General features: G+C 50.4%; 1 protein-coding gene across 1 annotated transcript; it reads right to left on the reverse strand.

The window, feature by feature from the left end:
* Positions 1-732: 732 nt before the first annotated feature.
* Positions 733-4,948, reverse strand: FOXA1 (forkhead box A1). The gene is made up of 3 exons (XM_086613560.1): positions 4,877-4,948; positions 1,206-2,433; positions 733-785 (listed from the first exon to the last, which is right to left on the reverse strand). Exons 1-3 carry the CDS (start codon positions 4,946-4,948, stop codon positions 733-735), a joined length of 1,353 nt encoding a protein of 450 aa, XP_086469686.1.
* Between the last annotated feature and the right edge of the window lie 10,724 nt (positions 4,949-15,672).

A 15,672-nucleotide genomic window follows, 5' to 3' on the forward strand; every position in this document is an offset into this window, starting at 1 on the left:
AAAAAATATAAACCATGCAATAAATTAAGAACATTGAGACAGCGAACAGGAATAATAATAAAACCCGTCTGGCTATGCTAACACCGTGTAAAACTGTGGAAAGTGCATTAACACTGGATGAAACAAGCTAACGATGGCGATAATTAAACGGCCACAAAAAAAAAAAAAAAAAAAAAAAAAAAGGATGCGGAATTTATTGAACAAGCTGGAAAAGGGGAGAGAGAAAGAGCTCTCCTCTTCTCCTTGCGTCGGTGTAATAGTCAAGGTTTCCTGGGGGAAGGGGAAAAGAACTTTGTTATATAGATACACAGTTCTAGCTGGTACACAATGAAGAGACACTTAAATTAAATAAGCATGTCATCCACATGTTGATGAGAGTTCCTGATGAACGAGAATCTTCAGTAACAGATGGGAAGGAAAAAAAAATATCCAACTGGCTGTGACCTCTTGTAACTTTATATTACATCCCAAGATAGGTAACACTTGGAAAAAAAAAAAAAAAAAAGGGTCGCATCCTGCACTCCAAAGCTCCAGTTGGTCCCCTCGGGAGTGCAGGATCCAGCCCGCAGCATCTGGGTGTATGCGGGTTGTACTAGCCGAAGGTTTATTTTGCAAGTATCAAAAGGATGATCCGAGAAAGTAAATAGTCCTCTTGTTGCTTAGAGATTCTCTTAGTGTTTTGCTACTTCACAGCAGTATTGTCCTTCAAAGCCTTTTTAATTAAAAAAAGCCTTAAATGTCTACTCGCTTCTTCATCTCCGTATTGTTAAAGTATTGCCACATACCTGTAAACTTACATGAGATTATAGCGCACAGAAGGGGGGAAGACGAGGGGCGGAAAGCACAAACAAGTAGTTTACAAGCTCAACAATTTTTTCCTCTTTTTAGTAACCCTGCAAAGGCTAGAGGGGGATCTCCGGGGAGAGGGGCTGGGCGGCGGCGGCGGGAGGGGGGTATGTACAAGCGGGACGCGGCTGGCTTTGCAGGAGGTCGTGGTGGATCATAACAACACACAACGCGTCGCGAGACAATTAAAAAGTAACAGTCCTTTGCACGCAGCGTGCGGAAACACCTCGGTTTGTCGCAGGGAGAGGGGAAAGAAGGGAGAGAAGCCAGGAAAGGGGAGGAGGGGGGAGAGGGGCTCGCCCCCGGGCGGCGGGGGTTGCAGAGCTAGGAGGTGTTTAGCACGGGTCTGGAATACACACCTTGGTAGTAGGAGGGCTCTAGGGCAGAGGGCTCGATGCTGCTCCGGCCCGCCATGGAGGCACTGCCCAGGGGCAGCCCGGCGGGGATGCTGGCCCCATAGGAGGAATATTGCAGTGCCTGCTCGTAGGCTTTGAAGTCCAGCTTGTGCTGCTGCTCCGAGGAGGACATGAGGTTGTTGATGGAAAAGGGGTGGTTGAAGGAGTAGTGGGGATCGCCCTTGAGGTGGAGCTGGGGTTCATGGGCTAAGGAGTGAGGGGGGTGTGGGACAGAGGCCAAGGTGGGGACAGAGCTGATGGTGGAGGAAGCGGCCGAAGCCGAGGTCTTTAGCTCCGTGCTCGATCCGCTGTGGTCCATAGACTGGGGGCTAGTGGACGGGTTGGAGCTGGAGAGGGAGGTCGCGGTGTCCAGCTGCGCAGGTTTATTGTGGCCTCTGTGCAGGGGGGAGTTGGAGCTGGAACTGGAGGCCCCGGCCTGATCTTTCCTGCCCTCCTGAGGGGCTTTGCTGTTCGCTGGCTTCTCACACTTGAAGCGCTTTTGCCGACGGAGGTAGCAGCCGTTTTCAAACATGTTGCCGGAGTCGGGATGCAGGGTCCAGTAGGAGCCTTTTCCAGGCTTGTCAGGGGAGCGGGCCACCTTGACGAAGCAGTCGTTGAAGGAGAGCGAGTGGCGGATGCTGTTCTGCCAGCGCTGCTGGTTCTGCCGATAGTAAGGGAAAAGGTCCATGATCCATTGGTAGATCTCGCTCAGTGTCAGCATCTTGCTGGGTGCCTGCTGGATGGCCATGGTGATGAGGGAGATGTAAGAGTAGGGTGGCTTGGCATGGGGGTAGCTCCGCTTGAAGGTCTTGGCGTCCCGCGTCCTGCCCAGGTTGGACTGAGTGTAGGCCATGGGGCTCATGCAGGGGTTCATGCTGCCGTAGGGGCTCAGCCCATTCATGGGGGCTGGCTGGGCTGACATGGCGTTGATGCCGCCAGGGCTCAGAGCTGTGCCCATGGCAGTCACGCCAGCAGGCATGCCGTTCACCGGCCCTGCCGAACCCGCCGGCATACCGGCCACGGCGCCGGGGCTCAGCCCGGCCCCCAGCCCCGTGTTGGCGTAGGACATGTTGAAGGAGCTGGAGGTCATGTTGCCGCTCGTTGTCATGGTGTTCATGGTCATGTAGGTGTTCATGGTGTTCATGGAGCCCAACCCCGAGTTCATGTTGCTCACGGGCACCGAGGAATAGGCCTAGGGCAGCGAGATGGAGAGAGGGAGTTAGGGGGGTGAGAGTGGCAGGTAGAATCCCGGCGAGGCCGGATCCGGCCGTCAGGCCCATCCTGCCCGCCCTGCCCAGTGAGCCGTGCAAGCGTCCTACCGCGGGACACCGTCCGCTTCCCGATACTCAGGAAAGCGTGTTCATAAGCCGCACGGAAAGGCCGCTGGAGCGACGAAAACGTCGAATTCATATTTATACGTGTTTATAAATACACACTGAGTGGGGCTGCTCGGTCCCGACGAGCTCCCGTTTTACCGGCGAGCCGCGGCTTGTGCGGGCTGCGCCGGGATCCCCGGGCGCAAGGATCGACGGCCTTCCCGGAGCAGCTCCGTGCCCCCGCAGAGCCAGGCTGCGGGCTTTACCTGCTCCGGGAGGAGGTTTCCTTCCGGAGTATTCCCGCGTTTTTGTTGATTTTGTGTTCCGTCTGCTAGCTAAATATTTAAACTCCACAGATTATTGAAATTTACGGGCATACGCTGTCCGTGCCGAGGAGAAATTCAACGGCCTGCACTTAGAATAATCTCACTCATCCGTCCCCCTCTGCACTGATTTAAATTTCTATTCTTACACAAGATGTGATAATATCTTGTGAAAAAAAAAAGAAATCAAAACCAACGCCTCACATCCGCGCATTTTATCTGAGGAAAGCTTCCCCCTTGCCTGCATTTTCTATCAAATCGGTCTTTAAATTAAAGTTAAAAAAAAAACAAACAAACTTTCTCAGATTATGAAAAGCATGAACTTTCCCTGCCTGCGATTTTCTCCAATTGCCTGACGTGCAAAAATTGTAGCACTCTACCACACAACACAACTCTTAAAAAAGGCAGAACCGGGGAGCCTGAAAATGTACTTTCCAGTACGGCATCTGATTTAACAGGAGGGAGAAAGACGTTCCCAGTTTACCTCGAACAAAGGCACTACGGCTAAGAATAAGATGTTTAGGCGGCGGTTAAGTGTATAAAATCCATTACTGCTCATTACAAATTCCACGAGCTTATAAATGCGCTTTTAATTTAGAGGATCACATTAGTTATTTGAGATGGTAGAACGCAGATGGGTTTCCCACCTTGCATCCATGCAGCGATTCAAACTAAATAGCAGGGGAGGAGAAAAGATTGAGCCTGAAAAATAGCAAAAGCGAAGGTCGCTTAACTTTATGTTTGTGGATAATGAGTACGGCGAGGATAAACGAGTCTGGAAACGGCACATAATTAGGATGACCCTTATTTGCCCTTAGCCGACTTTCCTCTATCAAACAAGATGCCAGTAGGGTGACACGTATCCGCCTGTGCCCGCGTGGCCCTATGGGCGTTGTGTGCCAGCTCCGGGGTGCAGGGACGAGGCGTGGGGACTGTGGAGCCGTGTGTCCGGGTGTGCTGATGCAATGCCCGTGTGCGCACACCTAGGTGCCCGCCTCGCTACCACACTTCCTTAAAACGGCTCCTTCCCGGGCGGGAATCCGAGGGGCTGCTGGCCGCGCCGTTAGGCGCTGGCTTCTCCCGGGGACCCCCACCGCAAAGCCGCAGCGGCACAGCGCGAACCCCGGGCCCCCGCAGGGCCGAGACGCGCCGCGGGGAGGGCTCCGGGGGCGCTTCCGTGGCCCTCTCCGCGGCCGCAGCTGCTGGCGCTCGGGCCGGTTCTCCCCCTTGCTTTGCGCCGTGATGTCAAACGGGCGAGGGGCACGGAAGAGCCTCCCGGGGTGCCGCAGGCCGGGCCGGGCTGGGCCGAGGCCGGGGCCGGGGCGGCGGGGCCGTGGCCGGGCCCCCCTCCCGGGCGGGCTCCGGGGCCGCCCTCGGCAGCGCCGCCCGCCGGCCCGCGGCAGCAGCGCAGGGCGCAGGCAGCCCGTCTTGCAAAGTAGGAACAAACGGCAGTTTTTCCCCCTCTCCTTTCTTTTCGCCCGGCTTTAGCAGGTGAGGTCCCCGGCGACGGCGGGCAGAGAGGCCGGCGGCCCCGCCGAGGAGCGCGGGGAAGGCGCGGCTCCCGCCCCGGGCCGCGCTGGCGACCGGCTCCCGCGGCCCCTGCCAGCTGCCAGGAAGGAGCCGGGGGCCGGCAGCACGGCGAGTCCCCTGCCCCGAGCCAAGAGTTTACGGGGCGCTTTTGTGCGCGCCGCAAACTAAGATTACGCCTTTTAGATGAGATCGAGGGCTGCCCCCGGCCCCCCCGGCCCTCCTAGGGGGCCCGCAGCCGCCTCGGGTCTCCCTCAAACGTCTCCCGGGGCTCTCGGAAGCCTTGTTTTCCTCGAGGAAGCCTGGCCAGCTTCAGCGCCGGAGGGAGGAGGGAGGCACGTTTGCTCTGGCAGGATCTGGAGTGCAAACCGATTCCTGCCCCCGTCCAGACCCCCAGCCCTCCCCCCCGGCCCCCCCCCTCCCCCTTGCAGAGGGGCAGCACTGGAGCCAGACCCTGGTATTTACTCACCTCCTGAGTGTCGGCGTAGTAGCTGTTCCAGTCGCTGGTTTCATGCCCTTCCATTTTCACAGTCCCTAACATTATGGAGCCAACCTGCCCGGTGTAACCATCCAGCCCTCTTGCCAGCGAGCGACGGGCAGCAGGAAAAGAGCCCGAAAGCCCGACCTAGCAGGAAGCCAGCTCTCAGGAGGGGCGGGGGTGCTGAATTCTCCTCTATAACCAGCCAAAAAGGAGGCAGGGAGCGGTGTGGGGCGAGACAGTCGAGAAAGTGAGGAAGTGCCGGCTGGGATGTGAGTGGAGTTGAGCTGATGTGGATCTTACGTCGCAGAAGTACCCACCTCCTCCTCCTCCTCTCCCCATTTGTCCGCCGCACAAAGGCGTTCGCACCTACAAAGCCGGAGATGCACCTGCAAACAAGGCAGTTCCCCTCGCCTGCAACTCCCCCCGGGGCGGCACTTTATTTGCAAAGCGGCGTAATTGGTTTAAGCTTGCGGGGAAAGAAGGAGAGACAGAGGTGGGAGAGGGGGAGAGAGAGTAGGAAAGGGGGGGAGGAACCCACCCTTTCAGATGGACAGGACAAATGCTAGGAGGGATCGGTGGAAATGAAATGAGGTAGATAAGGGAAGGGCAGCCCCCTCTGTTTGAGGAGAATGCAAAAGGCCATCCAGCCTTAAACCCCTGAGATTAGGGGCAATATTTACTAAAGTCCAGTAGATGCCCCTTTAACTTGGTGGCCGGGACGTGCTCCAAAGTCCCGAGTCTTGCAGCCCGCACGCTCCCCCGCTCCCGCCCCTCACTTCAAAGCTGGTCACCGCGCAGGTACCTCCGCGGCGCCCCCCGCCCCTGCCGCGGCGCCCCCCGCTCCCAGCGCCCTCGGGGCGTCGGGCCGGGGCTCGGCGCTCCGGTCTGCGAGCAGGAGGGCTCGGCTCCGCGCTCCCCAAAGCCCTCCGACCTCCTCCATGAGCTAAACCTAGCTTTTCAAACGGAGCTGCCGTCCTGTGTAGATCATGGTGATGATGATGATGATGATGTTTCTTTTCTGGTGTCATACGTTTAGAAACCATGTGAGTCACCGCGCTGAGACATAACACTACAGGCACCCAGTAAATGCGGACAGAGGCTTGAATGCGGATCCACCGATATTAACCTCCACTTGGCAAACATCAGGTGAGTCACTGGAACCATTTTATATCTTTATTGTGGAAATCCTCCAGCCCAGAAGGCTCCTTTGGAAGCCTTCTCTGGTGCCAGGCACCCAGAAGCAGCAATAATAAATAGCGGGTACCTCATTACCAACTTCTTGCTCATAAACCTGATTTTTCGCAAAGAACAGGCAAGGAGGAATCTGCACAGGCTGGTAAAAGGTAAAAAGGGACAACACCGATAAAACATAGTATGTGAACAGCGCTCTTTATTATTATGGAGGGAATATCTCAGTCTTTGCAGACGGATCGAACATTTTCTGTTTCTGCTCCTGTCCTGTCTGGCTTTTAGAGCTTATGTCAAGACCACAGACTTTTCTTGGGTTTCTCTGCCCTATCTTTTATGAGTTTGTTCCTGCCTAACTACTAGAACTTTTATCATCTGACAGGAGGTAAAAAAAAAAAAAGACAAAATCAAAGAACTCACGCATCAAACAAAACCCTCCAAAACCGAATAACTTCCAGGGCAATGGGAATTTTAAGGGTAAATAAAGTCTCTTGGGATTTTGAAAAAGGTTTGCCTACCATACCACACAAACTAAAATGCACATCTAGGTCTGAATTTCTGCCTGGCATGTTTATCGTCCAGCAGGATCACGGTTGCTTCCACGGTGATTTGTCCTCGAGCGATCTGCGAAAACGTCACCCTCACAAACACGATTTTAAACTTTCTTATACGGAGACCCAGGATTCAAGCGATGAGATATAGCATATCTCCTTCTCGACAAATATGTTTTAACTTGTCCTCTAAATGCGTTTTCTGTTATCCCTTTCTTTGTTCTTTCCCTCCTCGTCCTTCTTTCTTTAAATCTGGCAACAGAATTAAGTCAAATCCTCGAAACAAACAAAACTCTGGAATCAGCAGACGAGAGCAAGGGATAAAAATGTGTCTTGAAGGAAATAAAAAAGATAAAAGCACTGGATTAAAACTCTGCTTTCTCAAATGGTCATGGAAATCGGAACAAAACCCGGTGGAAAATCTAAGAGATATTAAAATTGTGGTCTTCATGCGTTCACCCTCCCTCTTTCCCTAACGGAAGCGGTCTATACGTCTGAGCATGGAGACCCTTCGGTGGTGACTTGTTCATTTCAGTACTTGAGGTCTGTGGGGTTAAGAAACCCCGCAGCAGTACAGCCCCATGCGGCGGGGCTGGGAGGGGTGCATCGGTCCCAGCGACCCCGCCGGTGGCACCTCCCCGCCCGCTGACCTCGGGGCGGTGCTGCCCCGCTTCCCAGCGACCAACCCTCCGGGAGCAACATCCGCCGGGACGCTGGGCAGCCCACGCAGGGCTCACTCCGTACCTGGAAAAAAAAAGAGCAGGCACGAAGCCGGCCACGCTCCTCGGATGCTGCTACAAACCGCGGAGGCGTTTCACCGGGCGGAGCAGACGTGGCGCCCGGCGAAGCAGCTCTCCGCGCCGGCCGGCCCCTCGGGACGCCCCCTCTGGGATGCCCGCCGGCCGGGCCGGGCCGGGGCCGGAGGCCGGGGGTTGCGCAAAGTCGCAGCGCCTCCTGTTGTTCGGCTGCGGCTCGGGCTCAGCTCCCTCTTTCCAAGGTTGCTCCAGAGGTGAGGGAGGGCACAGGCGGGCTCCTGCCTGTAACCTTCTGGGAGCGCCTTTCGGCTTGGGTACAAATCAGCGGGCCCGAGGCAGAGCCAGCGGCTGCTGGAAATTCCCTTCAGCCCCCGTAGCTGTGTGGCGGCCCTGCTGGAGAAAAGCCTTCCTCGTGTGAAGAAGAGGGTCACGACGGTTCTGCCCACGGCCACAGGGAAACGAGGGTATTTCGGTAGTTGTCCTTGCCCCGCACTTGAGCCAGTGCGAAAGCCTGTGTGGGATGCTCCGTGAGTCCAGAGCGAGTTGTCCGCACCCTTTCCAGCAGGCTCAGCGGGAAGGGAAGGACTCTTCTAGCATGGAAGACGCGCGATAGCAGGCAGGAGCTCTCCAGAGTTTAAGAGTTTGCTAGATTTCAGGACGGTAGCCCTAGCTCCATTTACACAGAGCCTTTCTCCAGCTCCGATTAGAGTAGTCCCAGTTTCCGATCAAGCTATACACTGAGGGTTGTGGGTTTTTTTGCTTTGTTTTGTTTTTGTTTGTTTGTTTCTCTTTTTTGTTTGTTTGTTTTTGTTTTGTTTTCAGGAGGAGCTGTTTTTGCAGCTTGGAGAAAAGCGCAGACTGAGGTGAACTATATTTTCGCCGTCTAAACAGGAGCAGGGTCCCAGCTCCTGGCTCCACCGGTGCGTGCTGACAAGGAGGGAAACATAATAACTGACCTAAAAGAGGAAAGTATGTGGGTTTGGGCGGTGTGTGTGTGAGTGGAGCAGGGGGGAGGACGTCCACGGGAGCCCGTGCTATCAGCGCTGGCAGTGAAAGCCGGGCCCCGCAGAAACCACTCGGCAAATCGCCGCTTTTCGGGAAGCGCATCTCCGCGGAGTTCCGACTGACAGACCGGGCCGAGGGGACTCGCCCGTGGGAAGGAGCCTCCAGCTGCTCCGCGGGTACCGCAGCCGACACCGGCGCGGCGGTGCCCACTCGGGCAGCAGGCACGGCCCAGGAGCTCGTCGGCGCCCCTTGCCCGGCGCTGCTCGGGGGCGCCGCCCACAGGTACTGTCCCACGCGTGGGACGGGCGGCCGGTGGAATGGGCGAGGGCTTTAATTTTAACTTTGGAGCCTTATTTTAGTTCGCTCCAGCAACCTAAGAGCGACTTTTCCCCTGGCAGGGGCCGCGTCCGCCGGCCGCCCCTTCGGGTTTACTTGCAGAGTCTTACTTGATTTTACCCAAATGTCTTCGTCTCCTGGCCGGGAGTCTCTCGGCAGTGCTTGTGCGGGGACGATGGGGAAGGAGCTGGCAGGCTGTGTCCGCATCGGGATGCCTTCCCGGCTCCTCACTTCCCGACGGTAGGAAATCCCTCTTCCCACCTATTTCCAACCCGGAATCCTCTCCCACCCATGCGGGCAAACAGTAATCGGGCGGGAACGTGCCGCTGCCCGGAGAAAGGTCCTTTGGGATGGGAGCCGCGGTGGTTCTGGGGCGCTCCCGGAGCAGGGGTCGGTGACTGCCGGGAGCGCCCATCACTCAGGAGGGAGCCCGTCGAGACGGCGGCGGGGTCGGGGGGCTTGCTTCCTCCCCTCACACTGGCAGCGCAGCCCTGTCTCTGTGCTCCTGCCGCTGAGCCCCCAGTGAGAAGAACCGGCGGGGGTCCTCCCCGACCCGCCCGGGCTCCCGCTGCCTGGAGCATCCTCCCAGCGGGGCGGTCGCTCCCATGCTCCCGGCCCCCGGATTTCACCAGCTGGTGCGATGGGATAAGGCGACGTTTACCTTCCTCTTGCTCGGCAGCAGCTCTTGGGCAGGTGAGGGCACCGCATGGGGTCAACACTTGCTTTGGAGAATTTTCTGCGTGAACTTTTCTTATCTCCTACCGTGATGACCAAAGCGACCCCCTTCCCCCGACAACCCCGAGGTGGGAGGGGGGCAGGGGGAGCACTCTCTTTTCTTCCTGCACCTCTTCCTCCCCAGGACCCGTGGTCTGGATTCTTCTGGGCGGACTAGACGTGCCCTCCCGCCGCCTCGTTCCCGGCTGGGAGGGCCGAGGGGACGCAACCCTCACCCACCGGGCCCTGCCTCCCCGCTGCCCGCTTCTCGGCCGCGGGTTTTCCGCCCTTTCAGCCGCCCCCGCCCGGCGCACGGGGCTCCAGAGCGGCCGGGACACCGGGCAGTGCCGTCCTGCTGCCGGCAGGCGCGCGGCGGAGGGTCGCCTCTCCGGAGGCCCAGACCTGCCGGGGCAGCACCCTCGGGGCACCGGGCAGCGCTCCCGGGGGACGCCGGGCCTGCCGGACTCTCACGGGTCACGCTCGGGGTGCGCCTTTCCTGGGCTCTGTACGAGATCATGGAGACATTGTGTGGCTCGTTGCAGGAGCGACTCTGTTGTCAGATTTTTTTATTTTATTTTATATTTTATTTTATTTTATTTTATTTTATTTTATTTTATTTTATTTTATTTTATTTTATTTTATTTTATTTTATTTTATTTTATTTTATTTTATTTTCGTCTTTTTTTTTCCTTCAGTACAATTCATTGCATTTCATTTTTCTAGGCATCATTCGGCATATGTGTAGCCACTTGAGCGACAGTCCTGACATAAAATATAATACTCCACCTGCCTGATAATATTCATGTATCAGACCAGTTAAAGGAGAAGGAAGCACAAATAATGAAATGAAAAATTACAAATAAGTTAATATCCGATGGTTGCGGTGATGAGAGTAAGGAAGCCCCCGGTTTTTTTTGTTTACTTTTTCTTTAGTGTGAAAAAATAGTTCTTAGCTACGTAAATCATGACCCACTATATACAATCACTTTATTTTTGCTAATATGGTTAGATATGTGTGTGCTGTTTGCAGAACTCCAGCTGGCAGGATGCCCACACTACAATGTGTGATTGATAATGTGTGTTTTACTTTATGTAAAAATAAATGCACCTGATATTTCTAATTCGATTCAAGAGCAGCCATGTAGGTATTTATTTCAATTATTGAGTGTTTTATTTGTGTTACGATTTACTGAAACACAAATGGTAATGCTTCTGTTGTGTATTTCAATCAGTGTGCCAATTCTTGTGCAACTACTCGATATCTTTTTGAAAGTTTTGTTTGGTTTGTTTTGTTTTAGAGGGTGTTTTGTTCTAAAGTAGCTGCAGTACTATGGCACGGAAGAAACAGTATCAGAGAAGATGGGAATTCAATTATGCACAGAGATAAACACATGTACATCAATGGCACCCACTCTGTAGAATTTCACCTAAAGTGTAACAACGGTATTTCAGGACATATACAAATTTTTGTAGTACACGTATAAGAAAGCAAACTAAGACAGTGAGTCTTAGACAGTTAATCTAAACAAACTGGTATAAGAACAAAGCTTGACAGGAGAGACACTTGCATGAATCCTAGAATTACTTCTTTGATAAAGTTGCCCAACTAACTTAATGGACCAAAGTCTGTCTTTTTTTTTTTCCTGCCAACAGTATCTGCTACTTAAACAAAAGGTATTTCCAGTCTCCGTGAGTCTTGTTTCTACATAACCTGCAGTGAGTTCTCTATGAGAACATCTGTTCTACTGGTGTAAACCAAATATCGCTGCATTAGACAAGAAATGCAGAGCTGATCAACTCTTTGTAATATTCATGTCTATATAATACTCCAGTTCTTCTGCAAACTGACCTTCCTATGTAGAAGGTGGACTTGGTTCGATACCTTGGATTTTGAATGATGGAGAGTGGAGGAATTCTACCCTTCTTTCACTGCATAACACCATATTTTCAAATTGTTAGCTCCGTTCTCCTTTACCTACCAGTAATTATTCTTTTCCCTGTCTCTCTTTCTACAGCAGTTTTGCAGAAAAGGACTGGGAGACACCAGTGTCTATCATAAATGGTTTTCTCGTCTGGCTTCAGCTCTGAAGAATCAAATGTACAAAATCAAGGCTGGCTTATTTAAACTCCTCCCCAGGGAGCAGTTCCACAGCTTTACCCAGCTTGCAGTTCCTAGAGCACAAATGAATTCAGGCTGCATTAACTGCACATTTTCTTGAGCTGTATTAACATGGACAGCCAGCAAATGTGGGATGCGTGGCAGCATGATCACACATATACAGAAACACTTTGGCCCTTTACTCCATCAGGAGGCGTACACTAACCCATGTATAGCAAAAACGGTGTTTGCCCTGGAAAAGGGTGCCCAGAGGCCCCATGTAACACATCCTGTAGTTTTACATTGAAACGTGAGAATGTGTGTATCAACAGGTAACCCCCTAAAATCATACACAAGACCCGTAAAATAGAATAGTCAACTAGGGTCTATGGGAAAGTAGAGGAAGGACTGGATTTGGTAACATTTTAGGACTCCTCAGGGGCAGCAGCTCTTCAGTATTTTGGAGAGTGGTTGGTCCTCTCAGCAGTTGGCCTAAGCTTCTGCTGCTGCTTCAAGCATTTCGAGGGTGAATCTCCCTGCTGAGCAGTTTTAAGGGAATGACATGAGGAAGGTCACTTAGCTCACCATGTGCCTTCCCTTCTGCCATCACATGGGCTCAGTTCCCTGTGCAGCTACTGGTGAGACAAGGAAGAATCACGTTTAATTCATTCTTCCTCCACCCCTCTCCAGCCAAAAAGGCAGCTGCCTAAGAATTTCTGCAGTGCATGTAGTTTCAGGTTTACTCCTTTTTAGGCAATGACTTATGGTGAGATGATTGGTTGTGAATCCAACACCTGACCTTTCCTTCAGTTTCTCCAAAAGAGAGTTTGTTCCTCTCTTCCATTCCAACAATTTCATAGCTCATCAGGTGGCTTTCGTATTACTCATTGAATGAACAATCCTTTTCACCTTTTCATGATCAGTATCTAGGAATATTCAGTTCGTCATCCATCCTCTGCCAGAAATCCTTTAAAACATTTTTACCATTACCCTTAGAGGTAGCTGGAACTTCAGCCTCTGCAGACATCTCTCCTCACTCTTTGCAGGGCATTTCCTTTTGCTGAAGAAACTGATCAGATGTGAAGATTTTTTTTTTTTGTGATTAAATGGGATTTCTACATCCCCAACACTGAGTCTTCAGCTGTGAAACCTATGAGATCTACAAACACACACAGATATATCTCCATCTATATATCCACAGTCAAGCTGTTTTCCTAAGAGAACAGAAGAGTTGAACTGGAATAGCTGACTGGAAAACCTGCTGTATTAACTGAAAGACAATGGAGAGCAGAGATAATATGATCAAATTTTAAAACTAAAGCAAGTAAAGGGCTGAGCCCAGCAAAGACTTTGGCAGCTGTTTAGCTGTAATTTCTCCGTTTATTGCTTACAGCCTTCTTCAAAGCCAGGAGTGTCTCTGACCTTGTGCTTATAATAAAGGCTTTGTGTGATGGACTTCTAGAAGTAACTCACATAATTTCTCTTGGGCTATATAATAAAATGGCACATATCTGAAAACATTACAGCCATGTCATACCAAAAAATAAATCTGGGATTCACGATCACTCAAAATGACCAAATGATTTTCTCATTATAAATATGGTTTTAAAGAAAAGGTCTCCATCTTGTTTCCCACTTTTTATTTATTTTTATTCTGAATTATAAAGGAAATGCTATTATTTAAGTAATGTGTTTCAACGAGGACAGAAAAAAAAAGGAAAGCCCAAAATCATAGGAGGAGGAAAAATTTTAACCATTTCTGCTGGCATAGTACTGGAAAATACAGATATCTCACAATCATAATGGAGATTAGTAGAGCTGGGTGTGCATATTTGTTATGGATCAAAGATAGGATATAGTGATTAGAAGAATGACAATGCTTTCAACACTTACAAAGGTATTGAACGTGTGATTTATAATACTAATTCCACAAAACCTTTCTATGGCTGCTTACTGCACAAGGGATTCAATACAGATTGATTACTGAAAAAAAAAGTATTTCCTTCAGCTCAGCTGGATCAAACCCTCACAACTAACCAAAAAGCTTTTCAGTATTGACACTCTCTGATTTAAGAGATTATTTCCCCCCTACCTGTTACTCCACTCTTCTGCTACAGATTACCACCCCCACAGTGTAACTGTCAGAGAAGTTTGTGTGCTACATTCCCAGGGGCCATACTTCAGAGCTCAGTGTTTTAGCTTATAAGTAATTGATTTTCTCTGAGTATTTATGGCCATTTTTTATAAATATACATGGCAGGAATATTACAACAAAGGTGCTGATGCCCTTGCTGAAAGGGCAAACAGTAGTCTGTAGCCTGAGGATACATACCTCTGATTTTCTATTTGCTAGCAGTCAGAAGCACAGACTCAAGTTATGAATCTGCCACTGGTTCTACTAGGGGACTTCAGAAAGTCATTCAAACTCTCTTTGTTTTAGCTCCTGGTATCTAAAATGGGATAATGCTACTTGGGCAACATGGTGTACATGTATTTGTAAATATGCTGTTATCCTTGCTAGAACTATCGCATTGGTGAATAGTTTTGAGCAAGTGTACTGCCATTTTGAGGCAGACCAGACCAGTGTTTGGGCTGTAGCACACTGAAAGGGAGAGAGCAGCATGGGGGCCTTTGGGCTATTTAGTGTGAAAAGAGTTCCACAGCTGGCTGGAAAAGGATATCAAGGTGAGGTTTAGCATCTAGTGACAAACTAGATGCAAGCCACAGAAGTAGCAAAGCACTTATATGCTTTACTTTCCTCTTTGCTTTAAGTAATTGCTATTCGGCTTTCCAAGGTCTCTTTCTGGCATTTTCTGGAGAACCCATACAAGGTTGTACATATTTCATATGCACCACGCTATTCTTATTCCTGATTGACAAATGAAGATGACTACTGGAAGCACCATTAACTCCTCCTGACTGTGCTCTAGTTTACTCTCAAAGCTTGTGGAGAATTATGTGCCTCTCAGTCTCATTCCAGCATGAACTTGGATCATGTCAATGATGTGCACTGGGAGCGGGACTTCCTACGTAGTGTGGACTCAGCCCATTTAGGAGAAAAGAAACTGCATTTTCAACTTTCTCCAACCACTTGAACAATTTTTTAATGATTGCTTTTCTTTCTAAATAGGAAAAAACCTTCCTTGTAACATTAATCGACTAATAACTTACATGATACAATTTATGTGATATTTGAAAGCTTAGTGATCTGGTGAGGCCTTATTAAGAAAAATAATAATGTGTATCCAAGGACTAAACCTGCACCAGGTTTTCCAAATCTAGATCCATTTTCTAAGTATAAGGATTCATCTACTGATAAAATTTTATACTTTGCAAGCCACAGAGATACGACTTAACCTGTTTAACTAAATACTTACTGTTAATAAAAAAACACCTTCAGGCTTCAAGCATCTCTGTGGCCATTAACAGGAAGGCACATGCTAATAATACCTGGGGAAAGAGGAAAAAGCTTTCCCTGTTTTATCAGAGACAAGAATCTCTAAAGCTATCATCTCTGGAGCTCAAGCTGAGGTTCTAGAGGATATATTGGTAACACTTACTACTGGAACGACTGCTAAGCAATGTGTGTGGCTTAGTAGGGGAAAAACATAGCATTTGGGATTTAACTTGACATCATCTCCCCTTGGGTGCTCACTCTCTTTGCTTATAAGACCTAGAGCCTAAATGCAGTAAAGCAGGAAACATGAACCAAGGCTTGAACCTTTCTTGCAACCTATCTACATGCTCCAGGAGCCAGTCCCTGGTCTGCTGCAAGCAGAAACGACAGACAACAGATACAGCAAGATAATGCAGCATACTTATTTTCCATTTTACCACAACTATTAACCTGAAGAGGAAACCCATGTCTAAGGATTTTTCCTTCTTCCTAAATTTTTTTTTTTAATGCAAATCCTTCTTGGCATTCAGCAGCTTCTTCCTGGAACTTCCTGATGCAAATACCTCTTCACATGCAGGGTCTTTTCTTCCACATCCCACTGTGACTCCTGCAGAGAGGAACTGTTCTAGGTAAACGAAACTGTTGAGGCTTTATTTACTGTTTAACTAGTTTGAAATGAATCTGTTCTCTAGGCTTACAACTGCATTAAACTGCTAATAGGATTCATTTTCAATGAGGCA

The sequence above is a fragment of the Tauraco erythrolophus genome, chromosome 6 (genome assembly GCF_009769465.1).
Source record: "Tauraco erythrolophus isolate bTauEry1 chromosome 6, bTauEry1.pri, whole genome shotgun sequence".
Lineage (NCBI taxonomy): Eukaryota > Metazoa > Chordata > Aves > Musophagiformes > Musophagidae > Tauraco > Tauraco erythrolophus.

Bases quoted from the DNA above. Each gene is read 5' to 3' on its own strand.
- FOXA1 (XM_086613560.1), bottom strand. From the start codon at position 4,948: ATGTTAGGGACTGTGAAAATGGAAGGGCATGAAACCAGCGACTGGAAC. The intron at 2,434-4,876 runs GTGAGTAAATAC...TCGCTGCCCTAG, and splicing joins ACTACGCCGACACTCAGGAG to GCCTATTCCTCGGTGCCCGT. The intron at 786-1,205 runs GTGTGTATTCCA...GTAAGTTTACAG, and splicing joins AGAGCCCTCCTACTACCAAG to GTATGTGGCAATACTTTAAC.